Source organism: Sorex araneus, chromosome 6 (assembly GCF_027595985.1).
Source record: "Sorex araneus isolate mSorAra2 chromosome 6, mSorAra2.pri, whole genome shotgun sequence".
In the NCBI taxonomy this organism is placed as follows: domain Eukaryota; kingdom Metazoa; phylum Chordata; class Mammalia; order Eulipotyphla; family Soricidae; genus Sorex; species Sorex araneus.
In genome coordinates, this window is record NC_073307.1 from 166,410,138 (window position 1) to 166,429,697 (window position 19,560).

Consider the following 19,560-nt stretch of genomic DNA (forward strand, 5'->3'; position numbering starts at 1 on the left):
TGCTCCTTCTCAGGTGTTCAGTTCTCCCATGGGTCAGGGCCTTCCCCAGGGACAGAGCTGATGACCCCCGGGGCCCAGCTGCTCAGAACCAGGACCCCTCCCCAGTGACGCCCCGCCAGACACCCCCTTCTAGTGGATTTTTTTTTTTTTTTTTTTGCTTTTGGGTCACACCCAGCGATGCTCAGGGGTTACTCCTGGCTCTGCACTCAGGAATTACTCCTGGCGGTGTTCAGGGGACCATATGGGATGCTGGGATTCGAACCTGGGTTAGCCGCGTGCAAGGCAAACGCCCTACCCGCTGTGCTATCGCTCCAGCCCCCCGGTTTTGTTTTTTGTTTGGTTCTTTTGGGCCACACCCGGTGGTGCTCAGGACTCAGTCCTGGTTCTCTGCCCGGGGATCGCTCCTGGCGGAACGTTCAGGGCCCTTCCGGATGGCAGCCTGCGCCAGGAAACGCCCTCCCCGCTGTATTGTGGCTCGAACCCCTGAAGGATTTATTTCTGGGAAGCAGGGATTGAACCCTGGGCCTCACGCAGGGAAGGCGAATACTCCTCCCCCGAGCCATCCAGGGCCCAGCATCCCCTCTGGGACCCCCAGGCCAGGGGGCAGCGCTGCAGGCCGTGCAAATGGCAGAGTCAGAAGTGGAGCTGCCGTGAACCCAGCTGGCTCCCGTGGCCTCCACGCTGTGTGCCCTCTCTGATCACATCCTCCTAACCTCCTAAAAGGTCCAAGGGCCCAGGACCAGAGGACAGACCAGGCTAGCCCCTTCCCCTCCCCCGCCCCTGGCTGCCATTGCAGTGGGGTCTCTGGTGGGTGGGCATGGCTGGTGCTTCCCGGCATCTTCGGGGGCTGTCCACTGTGCTGGGGTGATTGTTCAGGGGCTGCCCGGTTCCCTGGATTAGGGGGGAGCTGCTAGACTGGGAGCACTGGGGATGGAGCAAAAGGGCAGGGGCTTGTCTGTACAGGTTTGACCCCTGCATCCCTGAGTCCCCTGAGTGGCCCCCTGAGTCCCACAGGGTAATCCCTGAGCACCGCCGGGCGTGGCCCAATACAGGGAAGAGAGAAGCAGGGAGTCACGCGGCGGGTGGGGTCAGCTCGCGGGTGGGGGGGCTAGAAGCCAAGGGTCGGGTGGGCATCTCTGGGGGTTGCCGAGCGCCCTGCCTGCTGGCCCCTCCTGCCACCTGTCCTGGCAGCGAGAACCTCACGCCTGGTGTGCAGCACCCACCCCCGACCGGACCCCTCGGGGTCTGAGGAAGGTGCTTTGGGGGCCCCAGCGGGGCGGGGTGGAGCGACAGGTGAGGCACCGCCCGCCCGGCCGGGAGGGGCCTCTGAGGACAGCCGCACGGGGCTCGGGCTGGGTGGGGTGACCCCTAGCAGGTGGCCCCGGGCTGAGCTGGCCATAAATCTTGAGGCACGCTTGTAGCTGAGAGGACCTCTGAAGGGCGAGCCGAGGGTCGGTGGGGGGCTGGCGGGAGGAGGAGAGCGGCTCGGAGGGAGGCTGTGGGGACCGGCCTCGTCCTGCCTCCCCCCTGTCAGACACCCCGAGTCTGGCCTGCAAAAACGCAGTTTCCCGGGGGCCAACGAGACAGCTCCACGGCCGGAGCTCAGGCTTTGCCTGCACAAGATCTGGGTTCGAGACCCTGCACCACAGAAACCCCTGACACCACGGGGAGAGACCTCCTGAGCACTGAGCTGGTTATAGGCCCTGAGCACTGCTGGAGGAGCTCAGAAACTTACAAAGGCTATTTCCCCGCCTTCCTGATGGCACTGCACAGCCGGGCCGCTGAGCTCTGGCCCAGCCGAGGTAAGCAGCGCGAGTAGGTGTGGCCTCTGGATGATGAACTCCGGCCAATGGGAGGTAAGCAGTGCAGTGGGTGTGGCTCTGGAAGATGAACTCCAACCAATGGGAGGTAAGCAGTGCAAGTGGGTGTGGCTTCTGGAAGATGAACTCCGGCCAATGGGAGGTAAGCAGAGTGAATGGGTGTGGCCTCTGGAAGATGAACTCCGGCCAATGGGAGGTAAGCAGCGTGAGTGGGTGTGGCCTCTGGATGGTGTCCTCAGGTACCTGCTCTTTTTGCTGCTGTTGGGTGGACTGTGGGAGTGATGGCTGGAGCCCCGGGTGCATGAGATCAGACTCTCAGGATGGGCTTTAGAAGGGAAAGGGGACAGGAAGCCGAGCTGCTGAGGAGTGGGAAACAGCCGCTGGCCTGCGCTGACGGACAGGCGCTTTCCTCCGGTTTGCGCAATGTCGTTTTTGTTTGCTTTGTCTCTGAGGCTCAGTGCTGGCCCGCAGTGCAGCCCTGACTTCCTTACTCCCTCTCGCAGCCACAGTGCTGGGGATCAAACTTGGGCTTCGTGCCTGCCAAGCATGTGACCCGCCCCTTTGAACTGTGCCCTGACCGGGTCACGGCACATGGACTTAAGTTTACAGTTGGGCACTGACTCACAGGAGCACAGAGGCCACCCAGGAGATTCAAGGGGCCTAGGGCAGCTCTGAATTTACACTCGGGGGTTCACCACTAACCTCAGGGGTGCAGGTGGGAAGACCCCAGCCCACGGCCGTGTGTGAGCACTGGGGAGCGAGGGTTCCTTCCTGCAGGAGGCCTGAGCGAGCCCCGAGATATAACAGGAACTCAATGGCTTCCTTGCTGGCCTCACGCCCCGAAATCTGTCCTATGCCCAGCGCTTGCCCGACCTGACCCACAGGGGCTGTGGTTGCAGGTGGGCAACAACTTTAGCTTCTGGCCCAAGCTCATGCTTTGCACAAGGGCCAAAGCCTCAGTTTCCCCTGCAGCAAAATAGGAAGCCGTCCTTGCATCCCTGCGGAGTGGGGGGGGTTGAGCGACTGAGAGAAGTGCCCATCCACAGCGGGCATCTGGGCTCACTCACAATGTGACTCTGCATCAGGGCCCCGGATGTTGGGGAATCACAAACCCAGGCCAAATGACCACAGTGTTTGGGGAGGAGGACACCCCAAGGGTGCTTGGGGGACCATCGGTGCAGGGATCAAACCCAAGGCACGGGAACCTGTGCTCAGCCCTCCGAACAAGGCCCCCGGCCAGAGGCTGCATTGCTGAGCTCACTGGCTTAAGATCTAAGACAAACTGTGAAGCCAGGATTCAGGCCCCACTGAGCCCGAGACCAGCAGGCCGTGAGATTGAGGTGGGCATCGGCCCTAGGGGCTGTGTGTCCCAGGGCAAGTAGCTTTCCCTCTCTGAGCCTGGTCTCAGGGAAAGTGAGAAGCCAGCTTGGGAGCCGGATTTCATTAGCTTGTGCCAAATCGGTCAGTTACCTCCCCGCCCCCACTGGCCTCATCACTGATACCATCATACGGCCTTTATTGTTGTCATACATCAGTGTCATACATCAGTGTCACCCTCACTGTCACCCTCACTGTCCCCATCACTGTCGGCCCCTCCCTTGTGTCATCAGCAGAGGCAGCTTGTGGCAGAGAGAACATTCTCTGGGCGGTGGGGGCACAGCCAGCAGGAGTGGACGCCAGAGCCCCCCCCCCCATCCCGCCACCCCACACGGGGTCTGGGCAGGGGCTTCTGCCTTTGCGTCCCTCTAGGAGGGCTGACGGGAAGGGTAGCCCCAGCCCCACCCACGCCCTCTGTCCAGCCAGCCCTGACGTCAGACTCCCAGAGGGCACCACCAGGCTTGGGCCAAGAGCTGGACCTCAGCCAGCCTGATGCCCCCCAAGCTTTTGTCCCTGAGTTCAGCGCCACCTGCTGGTAAGCCCAAGGACTGCAAGGCGTCTGCCCATCTACTTGGGACAGCCCAGCCCTGACCTCCGGTTGCCCCAAAGCAAGCTGGGGGCCCAGCTACTCCCCCCACTCGCCCCCACCAGAAGTTGGTCTCAGCTGTGCGTCCTGCTGACTGGGATGGGCTCATCCCTGGTCACGGCCAGCTGGGTTCTCGGGCTCTTGTGGCTCCTTCCTTAAGTGTGTGGTGCTGGGCATGGGGCCGGGACACCCCTGCAAAGGGACAGTGCTGGCCTGCTGACGCGCCCCTGGCCACCGCCCCACAGCCCTTCTCCAGGCTCCCACACCGCCTCTCCAGGGCTGAGACAAGACCCTGAGCACTGTCAGGAGTGAGCTCTGAGCACAGAAGAGGGAGGAGCTGATGGATTTCTGGGTGTGGCCCGTCCTTCCCGGAGGAGCAGCCTGTCTCTGCCTGCCCGTGACCAGCCGCTGGACACGGAGCCGAGTCCCTGCTTACTGGACGGCGTGGGGACCGTGCGTCTTTCAGGGGCTGCGTCCGGGCCCAGCAAATCTGTCCCTAACGTTTAAAAGGCTTTTAAAAAATTATTTATGGAGGCCAGAGCAATAGCACAGCGGGGAGGGCGTTTGCCTTACATGTGGCCAACCCAGGTTCGATCCCCAGCATCCCACATGGTCCCTGCCAGGAGTGATTCCTGAGTGCAGAGCCAGGAGTGACCCTGAGCATCACCGACTGTGACCCAAAAGGCAAAATAAATATAATGTGTCTATGGGCTGGAAGCATAGTTCAGCGGGGAGGGCATTTGCCTTGCACACGGCTGAACCGGGTTTGATCCCCAGCACCCCACAGGGTCCCCCGAGCACCGCCAGGGGTGATTCCCGAGAGCAGAACCAGGTAACCCCTGAGTATTGCCAGTTGTGGCCCCAACATTAAAAAAAAATTACTTTATGCCTCCTCCTCCCTCCGTCGTTTGTGATATTGTCACAGTGGGGGCCAAGAGTGCACAGCTGTGGTGCTCCCACATTTTGGGCGGGGGATGACACCCGGCAGAACTCAGGACTTACTCGTGGCTCTGTGCTCGGGGATCACTCCTGGCAAGGCTGGGGTGGCCGTAGAGGACCCTGGGATTGAGTCCAGGTCGGCCCCGTGCCGGGTGAGCGCCCTCCCCACTGTGCCACCTCCTGGTCCCCATCTTGCACGCTGTCTTTGGTTCTGTCTGGGGGGGCACACTCACCCAAGCCTCAGCTAGGTTATTCAGGGGTCACTCAGCGCTAGGAATTAAGTCGGGGACCTCTACATGCAAAGTCCCTGCCCCTGCCCTTTGCCCCAGCTCCCAGGTTCACAGTGCTCTTAGCTACGGTGCTCACCAGGGCTGTATTTAAAGGGATGGCTGTGGCCTGCTGGGGTCAGTGCTCAGCCTCTCTGGTGGCTCGCGGGCACAGCGCTGGCTACAGGGCAGCAGGACGTGACCTGCTGTGCCAGGAATTCGAGAGAATAGAGCTGCCTTGCTCAAGCAGCAAAGCCAGGATGATGCATGTGGGACTCCGGGGATTTGAACTCGTGACCATATGCTTGCAAGGCGGGTGCTCTAGCCAAGCAGCTCCATCATTCCTCCAGGCCCTCTCACGTTGTACAGAGATGTCTGACTCTTTGCCGGGATGACTGCACCAGGGGTCCCTAATCTTCTGGTCCTGCCTATCGGAGACCACTGGGGAGACAGGGCCCACACTGGGGCTGGAGGGGCCCTTCACAGCGCTGCCAAAAAGACACTTGGCCTCGTGGGGGCTCCGCTTCCTCGCCTGTAACAGGGAAGGCAGGGACTCTCCACACATGGACCCCTGTCTCGGCTGCCCTGGACACGGGGACCCCCAACCCTCCTAGTGCTGGAAGAACCTCTGGCCAGCTCCTCCTCAGCCGTGCCATGGGGCGCAGGGAGCAATTAGTGCCCAGTATCTGATGTGGGGACCCGTGAGGTCATCGGGCCCCAGGAGAAAGCAAATGAGGGGGGGGACATGATGGGGGAGAAGGTCACCAGGGAGGCACCACCCTGAGAAGTGAACGTAGAGAAAGATGGTAAGAGGGTGGAAGGAGAGTCTCAGCATGTGTCAAGGTCCTGGGGCAGGGACGAGGGGCGGGGCTTGGGACAGAGCCACGTGCAGGTGGTGGGAGGGAGAAGGGCGGGAAAGAGCTGCCACTGGTGGAAGAGCTTTATTTAATTAATTTGGGGGGGGGGTGCGGGGAGATGAACTATACCAGTACTGCTCAGGGGTTACTCCTGGCTCTGTGCTTGTGGTGCTCAGGGGACCATAGAGGATGGAACCCAGGTCAGCCGTGTGCCGGGTAAGTACCTTCCAGCCCTACTATCACCCCAGCCCCAAGAGCTTGGTCCTTTTAGGCTTCGGGGCCACACCTGGCGGGCTCTCGGGAGCGACCCTGGCGGAGCTGGGGAGGGGCTGGCCGTGTGTCCTGCCCTGGGACTTGACAAATGCCCCAGGGCGGGGGGCGGCCTGGCCCCGAGGGCAGGGGTCGCTGCCCACTGGACTCGCCTTCCCCCCCCCCCCCCGCAGTGCGCAGCGGGGGGTCTTCTGCGGGGAGGGGCCCTTTCAAGCTCCACTCAGGCCCCTCCCCCCTTCCCGGCTGGCCGCAGCTCTGAGCGCCACCCTGCTGTCTGTCTGTCCGTCCCCTCCCGGGCCAGCAGACGCCAGGGCTGCTGGGAGGTGCCGAGGCCTCAGGACGCAGGCCCAGGCCCCAGGGACGGTGACTGGCGTGGTCGCCCGGCAGGGTGGGCGCTGGGGTGGGGGTGCCCATGCAGCCTGCACCCGCATCCCCCCCACCCTGCACCCCGCTGGCCGTGGTGCCGCAGTCTGTGGGCTCCCCATTTCCAGGCCAGAAAAGAGCAGGAGTCAGGGGGCAGAGAGTCGGGGGAGGGCGCCCCAAGTCCCCTCGCCAGGGGGTTGCTCCTTCCTCACCCTGCAGGCCCGCAGCCCCTGCGCTGAGGTCGGGACCCTCCCGCGTCCCAGGGCAGCCCTGGGGGTGGGCTGGGAGGGAGGGACGGAGGGGCGGGGCCAGGCTGGGGGCTGGAGACTGGGCACCGGCTCTCACCCAGGGCAGCCGGGCACACTCCGGCCTTCTGCAGGTGAGGGTCCCAGCCCGCCGAGTGCAGAGGGGCGTGCTTCAGGCCACCGGCCCTGCTCCTGTCCCCGCAGCACAGGAGGTGCTGCCTGGGTGGCCGCTCTGCCCTGCAGGGGGCGCTGCTGCTAGTCAGATGGAGACAGAAGGAAGAGGGAACTGGAGATAGGTGAGTGGGGGGGTGGATAGAAGGATGGATGGATGGATGGATGGATGGATGGATGGATGGATGGATGGATGGATGGATGGATGGATGGACAGATGGATAGTTAGATGGATAGGTTGAGGGCTGGGTGGGTGGGTGGGTGGGTGGATGGATGGATGGATGGATGGATGGATGGATGGATGGATGGATGGATGGATGGATGGATGAATGGGTGGATGGATGGATGGATGGATGGATGGATAAATGGATGGATGGATGGGTGGATGGATGGGTGGGTGGATGAATGGATGGATGGATGCATGGATGGATGGATGGGTGGATGGGTGGATGGGTGTGTGGATGGATGGGTAGATGGATGGATGGATGGGTGGATGGATGGATGGGTGGGTGGATGGATGGATGGGTGGATGGGTGAATGGACGGATGGATGGGTGGGTTGGTGGGTGGGTGGGTGTATGGATGAAAGGAAGGTAGGGAGGAAGGATGGGTGAATAGGTGAATGAGAAGGTGAGTAGCTGGATGGATAAGGAGGTGTGTAGATGAATCCTTGATAGAAGGGCGGATGTTAGGATGACGGAGGGATGGGCAGACATGAGCGTGTGCGTCGGGGGAGGCTGGTGGGAGTGAATGAAGGGATGGACGAGTAGAGGGCGGAGCCCTGCACAGCACCGTGGCCCCACCGGACCCTACAAAAGGCTGATAGATAGTTTCACCAGGAGGAAGAAACAATATTCAAAAGGTCTTACTGAAACCAGGATTCCCAGCTTCCCCCCTGCACTCCTCAGCTTCCCCCCTGCACTCTCTAAGCTTCCCCCACAAAGGGACCAGTCGGGGGTCTGGGCTACTCTGTTCAGCCTCTCCGTCCACTCTCGCTTGTGTCTACTTGCAGACCGTTGGCCACCTGCATCTCACCTTGGCGCCGTCGGAGAGATGGGGAACCCGAGGCTGACTCCCCCCCCACGCTGAAGCCCCTCTCCCTTGCTTCGGGGGGAGGCGGGGGATGCCGGGGTGCGAGGCTGAGGCACAAGTGTGAGCCCTGGTATTTCAGCTCTCGCAGCCTGCCCGGGCCAGGGGTCAGCTCGGGGGGCTATATCTGGCGCAGCCCTGGAATGCGGCCAGCGAGGTCGCCCTCAGTGGGCGTCACTAATTATAGACGTGCCAGTCACCCCAAGTCCTCCCACCCCGGGACTCGGGTTCAAAGGCCCGAGAGGAGCAGCTGAAGTCGGGGTCACCCCGCGCTGGCCCACCTCCCCAGGGAGAGTAGCGGGACCCCCTTGGGGCAGGGCGGGACGGGCAACGGGGCCTGGGGGCTGCTCACATGACAGGGGCCTGATTCCAATCCCGAGCCCAGTGGGGGAGGCATGAAGGCCACAGTCTCGCCCGAGTTCAGGTGCGCATGGCTTGGGTGCTCTCCCGCCGCACCCCACATTTGCGTGGGTATGCACTTGGCACCACCACCCTTTCCAGAACATTCTCCTCCTCCCAACTGGAAAACGCCCCTGAATCAGGCAGCCGTTCCTCCGGCCACCAGCTGTGCCGCCACTGTCCCGTGTGTGGGTCAGACTGGCTGGTCCTCATAGACGGGGCCCCACACTGCGGGGTGGAGGGTTGGGGGTGGCGAGAAGCCCGGAGGACTCCCTGGAGTTGGAGGCAGAGCCCCTTGCTGGCAGGTCACAATTCCATCTCCCCATCTTCTCCCTGCTGGGCTCGAGGCGTCAGTTCCTGGGGTCGCTTCCCAGAACTGGGGACACATGTGCTTCTTCTGGGCTGAGTTTTGAGGTTTTGTACCCCCTTTCCCTCAGAGGTTGCCCCATTTTATATCCCATGCAGGCAGGTGCTTCCCTAAAGCCCCAGACGGACAGACAGATGAATAGGCAGATGGATGGCCGGATAGGCGGAGGGAGAGACAGGTCCCCACCTTGCCTGGCTCCTCCCGCGCAGAGAGGGAGCGCGGGGCCGGCGGCAGCGGGCAGGGAGCAGGATGTGCCTTGGGGGCGGAGGGATCTGGACCCTCCTGGAGTCCCAGGGGTCTTTGTGTGAGGCAATCTTGGGTGCGGTGGGCTGGGCAGGGAGAGGACAGTGGAGGCATGAGGTGGACGAGGACACCCCCGGGGGAATCCGGGCAGCTGTCCCCGTCCCCGCCCCACACTGCGACGGTGTCCGCAACCCTGCAAAAGGATTGGGGGCGGGGCCTGCCGGGAGGGGCGGGGCCTGGCCCAGGGGGCGGGGCCTCGCGTCTGCGGAGGGTTTGGGCTGGCTCCATCCCCCTGACCTGGCCTGCGGGTGATGCGACCCTCAGTCCGCACCCCTGCGTGTGTACCTGCGATCCGGCGGCGGGGGAGGGGCGGGGCAGGCCAGGGCCGTGGCCTCGCCTCCCTCACGCCTGCCAGCATCGCTTCCGCTTCGTTGCGAGCGCCCCCATGCGCTGCTGTGCGCTCTGTGTGTGTGTGTGTGTGTGTGTGTGTGTGTATGAGGGGGGAGCGGGGGTGTCATGAACCCGCAGTCCTGAGCGCACATCCAACAAGTGCTGTGTGCTGAACACGTGTTCCGGGCGTGTGCTGTGTCCATGTGCTGTGTACGTGGCATATGTGTGCTGCATGTTGTAGACATGTGTTGGGTGTGTATTGTGTCTGTACACGTGTGGCTGGGCTTGTGCTGTGTCCATGTGCTAAGTATGTATCACATATGTATGCTGTGTGTTCTAGACATGTGCTGTGTGCTGAACACGTGTGCTAGGCGTGTGCTGTGTCCATGTGCTAAGTATGTATCACATATGTATGCTGTGTGTTCTAGACATGTGCTGTGTGCTGAACACGTGTGCTAGGCGTGTGCTGTGTCCATGTGCAGCAACCGCTCCTGAGCCCCGCCCGTGTCTCAGGAAGATTCGGGTCCCCTGAACCCCAGGGTCCCCCCGGGGGGCTGTGTCGTGATTCCAGACCAACTAGAAGAAAATACTTTAATGTTTGCGGCCCCCCACCCCCACCCCGCTGCCCGCGCCCACCCAGCCTGCCCATGAAGTGGCCCGGCCCCCCTTCCGCAGTCGGGGAGGTTTGGGGCGCGCTCCTTTGGCCCTGGACCCAGCCGCCGCGGGACGCGGGGAGGAGGCGGGGGCTGGGTCAGCTCCCGGGGCGGCCGAGCACTGCGCGGGGAGTCCCAGCCCGCCCGAGGCCTCAGGCGCCCCGCTGCAGCTGCCGCACCATCTCGTGGTCCTTGGGGTCCAGCACGCGGGGCAGGAACAGGGAGGACTTCTGCGTGCGGCGCGTCCGGAAGCCGCGGCGCGGCCGGCCCTTGCCGTTCACCGACACGTACCACAGTCTCTCGGCGCCGGGCGGGCGCGGAGCGCGCGCCGCGCTGCGGTACAGGCGGGACGTGTAGGTGTTGTAGCCCAGCTCGTGGATCCGCTCCACGAACTCGCACTCGGCGCTGTAGGTCTCCTGCGGGGGTGCACCGGCCGCGTCAGGGGCCCCCTCCTCCACGCCGCCCGCCCCTCCTCCCGCGCACGCGCCCCTCCGCCGCGCCCGCCCCTTCCTCCCGCGCAGGCGAGCAGCTCTGGCTCTCGCCCCATCCTCCGGCATCCTGGGCACCCCAGGGTGCTCCCCTGCCCCCTCCCCCACCGGCACTGCAGCAGAGGGGCGGGGTCAGCTGCCTCTGTGACCCCCCAAAATTGGGGAGCAAAGACCTAAGAGAGGGGGACAGAGGGTGGGAAAGGGGTTCCCGCATGAAGAGTTTGGGGGTCTGCAGACGCTGGGCGCCAGAGCCTGGGGGTGGGTGGGCACAGGGGGCTAAGGGGGACCCAGCATGACATCTGCAACCCCCACTGAGTGGACACCCCTGTGGGTGCTTGAGGGGGCGCAGGCGGTTCGGGGCGGGTCCCAGCTCAGGAGGTGGGGAGGTGAGGGCACCGTGTCCCACTGTGCCAGGGACAGGGCTGGAGACCCCTGAGGCTCGTCTCTCCAGAACACAGCCCACTGGGGGGCCGCGGGCCAGCGGGGCCAGACCTGCGGGGGTGGGGGAGAGACAGACCATGACCCCCAAGGGGCCTCGAGGGCTCGAGTGGACGGGGAGCTCCTCCTCAGTGCAGTGCCAGCCTGAGGCTTTTACAGATGGGGAAACTGAGGCACAGAGCCCCGGAGGTCCTGCCTGGCCTGGGAGAGCGTGTCACAGCTGTCGGCACGCTGGGGGTGCTCAGGGCTGCCCTGACGCCGTCAGAGGAACTGGGGGGGCAGCTGCCCCCACAACTCCCTTTCCTGGAGAAGACTCTGCAGCCGGGGGGGGGGGGGCGCTGCCCGCTGCGGACCAGGAAGGGCCTTGCCCTTGTGGACACACGGGAAGGATGGGGATCAGGTCACCCGAGCTGTTCGCAGCGGGTCCCTGGGGTGCCGCGACTCGCTGGGAGGAAGCGAGTGATGCGGCTGATGGAACCTGGACCCTTCCGGCCCCCCCAGCCCGGGCCCCCGCGGTGACTCGTTCCATCAGCCGCTGTGCTCCCTGTTGCCATCCCATTTGGGGGTGGCAGCTCCCCGCGCCCAGGACAGAGGGCAGGCAGGGGCGCGTGGGGGAGGTCGGGAAGCCAGGTGGCAGCCGCCTTCCCCAGGAGGCACCTCTGGAGCATTGTAAGGGCTGGTGCACCCCAACGGGCATTGCAGGGGTGGGACCCCCGGGCACCGAGCCGAGGGCGGGGCTGGCTCTGGGGAATGCAGAATCTTCGGAATGACTTAGGGAGCGTGTGCGTGTGCGTGTGTGTGTGTGTGTGTGTGTGTGTGTGTGTGCGCGCGCTCGCGGGGGGTGTTCTCTGGGCTGGGCTGAGGTGCTGGGGATCTTGGGTGGGGGACGGGAAGTTCCCGGGAGCCACCTCGGACGCCCCTTGGCACGTCCCCAGCATGGAGTGTGCGTCGCTTTGTCCTGTGGCCTGCCGGCTGATTGCAGCGCCGGGGTCGGACCCAGGACTGCGCACGGCCAGGAGAGTGGCCATCTCTGCTCTGCGTCCCCGGGTCCACAAGGAGCATGACCACACGGTAGGTTCCAGAACACTGACGAGGGAGGCGTGAGTGCTGGCTGGGCGCTGGAGGAGGCGGGCAGGCCGGCCCGCGGGCGGGAGAGCGGGAGGATGGGGGGGGGAAGCGAACGGTGCCCGGGAGCGGGGCGGGCGATGGACGGACGGAAGGACAGGGGGAGGGATGGGAGGATGGGTGGGCAGAGGGAGGGGTAGAGGGGTGGGTGGATAGAAGGTGGGTGGGAGGGAAGAAGGTGGAAGGAAGGATGGGCGGGCGGAAGGGGTGGTGCCTCGGGGGCGGAGAGGTGCGAGTCTAGTAGCTGAGACTCGGTTGTGGGGTGGTCTGGGTGGGGGCAGCGAGGGCCTGAGACACCCTGGGGGTAACAGGGAGCAGGAACCAGGCTCAGGGACTCGAGGACAGGTGGGCTGGCGTGGCAGGGAAAGGAGGGGTCCCCTAGGCTCCCGCTGGCCTTGGGTTTGAGAGAATGGGGGGGTGGGCAACATAGCAGAAGAGCCAGGGCTGCTTCCTGAAGTCGGGGACGGAGAGGCAGCACCCTCCCCCTCCCCCCCTGACCCAGCCCCCACCTCACCCCCCCCCCCCGGCCCCGGCACCCCTTCTCTGGGCAGGGAGGAGCCGCACGGGTGGCCCGAGACCTTTTCACTTTTTTTTTTTTTTGGCTTTTTGGGTCACACCCAGCGATGCACAGGGGTTACTCCTGGCTCTGCACTCAGGAATCACCCCTGGCGGTGCTCTGGGGACCATATGGGATGCTGGGAATCAAACCCACCCGGGTCAGTCCCATGCAAGGCAAACGCCCTCCCCGCTGTGCTATCGCTCCAGCCCCTCCCCCACTCTTTCTTGATGCACCGGGGAAGGGGGGGCCGGAGCGGCCGTCTGGGCCTGGGCCCCCTCCTCCCCGTGTCCTGGTTCATTCTGGGGACACATGAAAGGCTCTTTCCCGCGCATCCCCGCGGGCTGTGGGGTGGCCATGCCCAGGCCTCACTGTGCCCCAGAACTGGGTCTGAGTTCAGTGGGAACGGGGCGGGGTGGGAGCCCAGCTCCCCGGACTCAGGAGCTCACGGCAGGGCTGCAGTGGAGGCACAGGATACGGGGGTGGGATGGGCACTGGGGGGGTGCAGCTAATGCCCCGGCAGCCACCTCCGAGCCGCCCCCGCGGGCAGCCCCCCGCCAGCCCTGGGGCTGACCCCGTAGGTACCTGGGTAAGACCCGAAGCCCAGAGCCCCTGGTCCGGGCGGGGGAGATGGACTCACCGAAGCGAAGAGCCGGCCTCTCTGGTCCATGGCTAGGTAGCGGCCGGAGAAGAGCCCCTTCATGACCACGACGCCCACTTCCACCGCTGTGATCTCCAGGATGCCTGCGGAGGGGCGAGCTCGTCACCCGCGGGCCCTGCCCGGGCAGGGGGGAGGGGCGCCGGGCAGGGAGAACTGGAGCCTGCGGCGAGGTGGTGAAGGCCCGTTCCTCTGACCTGGCTCTGGGCCTTCAGGGGGACGCTGCCCACCTGGCCGGAGCCCCAAAGACGAGCCACGCCCAGCCGGACACGCACGGGGCTGGAACTCGCACCCCAGATGGGGCCCCAGATGTGTCCGGGGAATTCTGAGCACCCGCCTCCCCTCACGCCCTGGGGAGCTGATGATAGAGCCCGCGCAGGGTGCCCGTCACAGTACAGTGGCTGGCAAAGGTCCGGGCACGGCCCCTGGCCACAGGAAGCTGGCGCTGGCTCAGCCGCACGCCGCACTCTGCGGAGAAAGTGCACCCTAACCTTTCCTTTGGACCTTTGGGGGGATTGCGGGGCTTGCAACAAAGGCCTGGGTGGGCGCCATGTCCCCATCACTGCTCTCAGGGAGCTGGGCAATGCCCTCTGCAGGGGGCGCCCCCGGCCTGGGCCTCGAGCCCCCATGAAAGTCAGCAGAGAGGCCAGCGCAGTCCAGGTCAGCTGGGCGGGCACCCCAGTGCCAGTCTGATCGCCAAAGATGAGGTACAGGGCAGACAGTGGGGCTACTCCTCTCTGCGCCCCCCTGATTTCTAGTGCTCGGGGGCTGGAGGGTTTAGGCGAGAAGCACCGTCCGCGCGCGGGCGCTCCCAGACCGTGCGCGCGCCCCGCTGTGCCAACACTGGTCCAGACGCGACCCCAAAGCCGGCGGCGCCCCTGGAGGAAGCGGCGGGTTCGTGCGGCCCCTGAGCGCACCGTTTCCTGGCGCCGCCTCTAGGCGCTCCCCGACGCCGCGTCCCAGCCGCGCCGCGACTCCGCGCTCCGTGCAGGGGCGCGAACACCAGCCCGGGGCCCGCCGCGGGGAAGCCCGAGGCCGGGAGCCGCGAGCGCATCTGGCGCTCTGGATCCTGCCGCGGGGCCGGGGCGCGGTCTCTGCGCCCCCAGAGCCAGATGCCTCCTGGGGCAGCTCACCCGAAGGTGGCGATGCCTCTTCCCCGCGCCCCCGAAGAGCGTCTGAGGCGGCGGCGGATCCGGCACGGCGCCGGCCACTTGCCGCGGGCCCCCGGGGGCGCACAAGAAGGGGCGACGTCGCCCCAGAATAACGAGGGCCATCAATGCCGTGTCTGCCTCCTTTGCTCCCAGGCTCAAAGGGCTTAAACTTCTCGGAGTCGGACCCAGCCTGCGCCCCCCAGGCCAGCGCCTCGGAGCGCGGACGGGTGTCCTCACGGGTGGGCGGGCTGCGCCCCTCTCAGACCCGAGTGTCCTCACCCCCACGCTCCCCTGCACGCCACTGCAGGAGGTCGGAGGAGACCAGGGACCCCGGATCCTGTCCTGGGCTGGGGGGACGCCAGGACCCCCCCACCCCACCCCGTGGTACTCCGGACCGGGGCGCGCCGGAGCCGACGGCTCCTCCCGGCTGCGGGGTGTGCGCCCTCGGGGCTCGCCCCGGGGCCCTCCTCGCGCGACACTCACTGTAGGCGCCGTCCTCCAGGCTGCCGTTGACGCGGCCGCTGGGGTGTAGCTGGAGGTGGTACCTGGTGGCGCAGTAGAGCTTGCGGCGCCGGGGCGCCCCGCCGAGGTGCTCGTACACGCCGCCGCGGCCGCCCGCGTCGCGCCGCAGCCGCGCCCCGGGGCCCGCCGCCGGCCCCCCGAGCCCCAGCAGGCCGAGCAGCAGCAGCCAGCTCAGGCCCATCGCGGCATCGCGCCCGCCCTGCGGCGCCGGCGGCTGAGGGCGAGCGCGGCGCCCATGGAAGGGGCGGCCCGGGACGCGCGCGGCGCCCGCTCGGGGCGCGCCTGGTGCCCGGTGCCGGGGGGCGACTGCGCGGCGCTCGGGGGCAAAGTGGGGGAGAGGGAGAGAGACGGGAGAGATGGGGGGGGGGACAGAGAGTGAAGGAGAGAGAGAGCGAAGGAAGGAGAGAAGGACACAGAGAGGACAGAGGGACCGGGCGAGGGAGAGGGAGGGAGAGAGACGCGGAGGGGGAAAGGGAGAGACAGGGGGCGGGAGGAGAGAGGAGAGGGAGAGGAGAGAGATTTTCACCAGAAGCGGGTGAAATTTCCTTGGCCGCGCGGAGCGCGAGAGGAAGAGGGGTCGGCAACAAAAGGAGGTGGCGGGCGCCCGCCCCGCGGGGGTCGGGGTCCGGCCGGTGCCGCCTGCGCACGCCGTCGAGCCGGCCCGCTCCCCGCGCCCCCGCGCGCCCTCCCGGCTCTGAAGGGTCCCCGCCCCGCCCCGCCCCGCCCCCTCCCCCGCCAATTATGCCTCCGAAAATTATAGACCGAGGCCTCGAGGCGGCCGCCCCAGGCCCTGTCACCCCCTCCCGCCCCCCATCAATCCCGCGCACAATGGAGACGCCGCGGATGACTGATGTCGCGCAAACAACTCGCATAAGAAGGGGGGCCCAGGCGGGTGGCGGCCGAGGGCCGGGGTGCGGGCGCGCGTGGGGGTCCTGGGCACCGCCGGGGTCCCAGGTCTGACGTTCCAGGCGGAAACTGCCGTTCCCGTCGTCACCCCTAAGGACACTTTTTGCTCCTCCCAGGGCCCAGTCCCAGCGGGGGACCAGAGAGAGGAGAGGGGTGGGGACCAGGGGGGAGGGAGAGGACAGGGACGAAGAGCCACAGACCCCCCAAAACACAGATGAGAGAAAAGAGGCTGCCCCTGCATGAGGGTCCCCTTAAGACTGATGATGGGGTGACAGGCAGGGGGCCGTGTAGGCGTGGGGGACCCCAGGGGACCTCAGCGCTGCAGATAGGAGCAGGGCAGAGCCCCCGCCCCTCCCTCTTTGTTCTCCAACCTCTGGCTCCCACCCCTCAGGGCTCCCCTGGCCAGCAGCCAGCCCAGTGCTGACCCAGGCGCTCGGGTGGGGGAGGGGCTGGTGGGACAGGAGGGTGACCCCTGGCAGGATGGTTTTGGGGTCCCAGGGCCCTTTTGCTACAGATGCTAATAGCCTTTGGATATCACCCCCGTGCACCCCCCTAGTTCCTCCCTCCCTGGGGTGGGGTCTGGCTAAGGGCAGCCTGGGGGGAGAGGCGACAGGTCCCGGGACTCTCCAGGGCTGCAAGGGGGCCAGGAGGGGGACCTGCCTCTTGGGCCCCCCGAGGAGCTCACAGGAAGAGGGGGCGTGGCTCTGCTTCGCGAGTGCAGGGCAGGTCTGAGGGAGCCCCCCAGTGCAGAGGCAGGAAGTCCCGGAGGGAAGGAGCAGTGGGCAGCGTCTCAGGTCCATGGGCAAGGGAGCCCTGTTCCGAGTTCGAGCTCCTGCAGGAGGCCCAGCCTCTCCCCGGCCCCTCCGCTCTGCACCACTCTCCATCTCCCCCACTGCCAGGCCAGCCCTGCCACCCACACGTACCCACACCCTGGGGCTCTGGAGCTTCCCTAGAGCAGGGGTCCTGGCCTGGCAGGATGCCGGGTGGGCAAGGGTTCTGCTGCCCTTGCAAGGGGCTAGTTACCGCGGACTCCTGGGATGAATGCGTGACGGAATGAAAGAGTGAATGAATGAATGAGTGAATGAATGATCTAATGAATGACTGAACAATGATCTAATGAATAAGTGAATGAATGAGTTGAGTGAATGATCTAATGAATGACTGAACAATGATCGAATGAATAAGTGAATGAATGAGTTGAGTGAGTGAGTGAATGAGTGAATTAATGAAAGAATGAGTGCATAAAGGAGTGAGTGAATGAATGAATAAAAGTGATTGAGTAAAGGAGTGAGTTAATGAATGAGTGAATGAATGAGTTGCGTGAGTGAATGAATGAGAGTGAGTGCATAAAGGAGTGAGTGAATGAATGAGTTGAGGAAATGAATGAATGACTGAATGAATGAATTGCATGAGTGAATGAATGAGTGAGTGAGTGAATAAAGGAGTGAGTCAGTGAATGGGTGAGTGAATGAATGAGTGAGGAATGAATGAACCGTGTGTTCTGGTTCCGCCCAGTGGGCCAAGTGCGTGGGGCCCAGGGCACTCAGGTGCACCCCGTCCCCGGGGACCCCGCTGTCAGCGGCCTGCTGGCCCCTCGCCCCTCCAGGAAGCAGGAGTGGGGTGTCCCCGCCCACCTGCTGCCCCTCCCCCACTCTCATCCTCTCCCTCTCCTCTCCCGGCCAGGAAGCTCTGGCCACCCCCGGCGGGGTGTGGGGGAGGGCGGCAGCCCTCAGACTCGGGGGCCCGCCGGAGAGGGGCTCCCCCCGAAGGCTGGGGTCCCTTTGAGGAGCCCACACAGCCCAGCCCCCTCGGTGCGGAACCAGGTGGGGGGTGTGATGTGGTCGCGGGACCCTGTTAATTGCTTCCAAATGGTCAGTCCTGCCAGTGACCGCTTGGCCTCCTCCGGGCCCTGCGCCCAGCCCCCCCAGAGCCCCGCGTAGACGCTGGGGAATGTGGGTGCCCCCCGGCCTAGCCTGGCCCTCTCGGGCGGAGACCCCGTGACTCAGATGTGGCCGGCCCTGGTCGTGTCCCCGGCAGGGCACTGCCCGCTCTCCCGCTCAGGGCCCGGGGGTCAGCGGCGTCTGCGGGGGCATCTGCGGGGGGCTCTGCTCTGTGTTCTCTGGTAGTTGGGGGCCCACTCCTGGCTCTGCACTCGGGGACCGCGTGAGGCGGGGACCGAGCCCGGGTCTGTGTGTCCAGGCCAGCGCCCTGCCCGTGAGCTGTGGCTCCGGCCCGTCCCCGCCTTTGTCCTTGGCCAAGTCTGAAGCCAGGCGGGGGGGATTGGGGGATGCTTGAAGGCGGGCGTCCGCAGCGGGCAGCGCCCTGAGTGGTCCTGTGGGAAGTGGGTGCTGGCGGGTGCTTTGGGGCGCCCCAGGACCCTCCCGCTGCCCTGGCAGTGCCCGCTGAGCCGGGCTGTGTCCCGTCTCCCAGGTGGTCAGGCCTGGCGCTCGTGGGCATGGCCGGGGCCCGGGGCCAGGCGGGGCCCACGGATGGGGTGTCCCTGGGAGGGCCAGTGAGCAGGCAGACAGACGGGCCGTCGCGTGTCCCTCGGGCTGCTCTGCTGTGGCCCGAGGGGAGCCCCAAGTGTACAGGCGACACCCCACAGCGGCCCTCGTGCCCGGGTGCCCCTGTGAGCCGGGGCCCAGGCGGGCTCTGCCGCCCCTCCCTGCCCTGCACTGCCCACGAGGGCCGGGGAGTGGGACTCACTGGGGTCCCAGCAGGCCACGGCCCCTGCCCTGACCCAGCCCACAGGGACCGGCCTAGGGCTGGGGGACAGGCGAGGAGCCCCTAAAGGCCGGGGCGCCGGACACTTGTCTGGGGACCCAGCGTGGCTGGCCCGGCCCACGGGTGGGGGCTTGTCACTGTTCAGTTCCCACAGGTTCAGTCAGGTGCTCGGGCACACACACACACACACACACACATTCATGCTTGCACCCTCACTCACACAGTCACACGCTCACACTTGCTCACACTCACACACTCACTCTCAAACTCTCACTCACACTCACTCTCGCAATCCCACATTCACACTCACACTCACACTCGCTCTCACAATCCCACACACACTCCCTCACACACTCACTCGCTCACACACTCACACGCACACACTCACTCTCAAACTCACACTCTCACACTCACCCTCGCAATCCCATACTCAAACTCATACTCACACACACGCACGCTCACACACTCACACACTCACACACACGCACGCTCACACACTTACACGTACATACTCACACTCTCACACTCACTCTCAGCCTCGCAATCCCACACTCACACTCGCTCACACTCACACACGCACACACACTCACACTCACTCTCAAACTCACACTCTCACACTCACTCTCACAATCCCACACTCACACACTCACACTCACTCACACACTCACTTGCTCACACTTGCTCACACTCACACTCTCAAACTCACACTCTCACACTCACTCTCGCAATCCCACACTCACACTCGCTCACACTCACACACGCATGCTCACACACTCACATGCACACACTCACTCACACACTCACATGCACACACTCACACTCGCTCACACACTTTCACTCACACTCGCTCACACACTCACACTCTTGAAATTCCACACTCACCTGCTCACACTCACACACGCACGCTCACACACTCACACACTCATACTCGCTCACACACTCACACACACTCGCTCAC

General features: G+C 65.0%; 1 protein-coding gene across 1 annotated transcript; it reads right to left on the bottom strand.

Annotated features, from left to right (window-relative positions):
- Window positions 1-10,186: 10,186 nt before the first annotated feature.
- Window positions 10,187-15,153, bottom strand: FGF3 (fibroblast growth factor 3). The gene is made up of 3 exons (XM_004618582.2): window positions 14,934-15,153; window positions 13,282-13,385; window positions 10,187-10,450 (listed from the first exon to the last, which is right to left on the bottom strand). The coding sequence occupies exons 1-3, from the start codon at window positions 15,151-15,153 to the stop codon at window positions 10,187-10,189; spliced, it is 588 nt and encodes a 195-aa protein (XP_004618639.1).
- Window positions 15,154-19,560: the final 4,407 nt, after the last annotated feature.

Coding starts and splice junctions, on each gene's coding strand:
- FGF3 (XM_004618582.2), bottom strand. CDS start 15,153: ATGGGCCTGAGCTGGCTGCTGCTGCTCGGCCTGCTGGGGCTCGGGGGG. Junction 13,386..14,933: donor CCTGGAGGACGGCGCCTACA/GTGAGTGTCGCG, acceptor GCCCCTCCGCAG/GCATCCTGGAGATCACAGCG. Junction 10,451..13,281: donor GAGGCCGGCTCTTCGCTTCG/GTGAGTCCATCT, acceptor GCACCCCCGCAG/GAGACCTACAGCGCCGAGTG.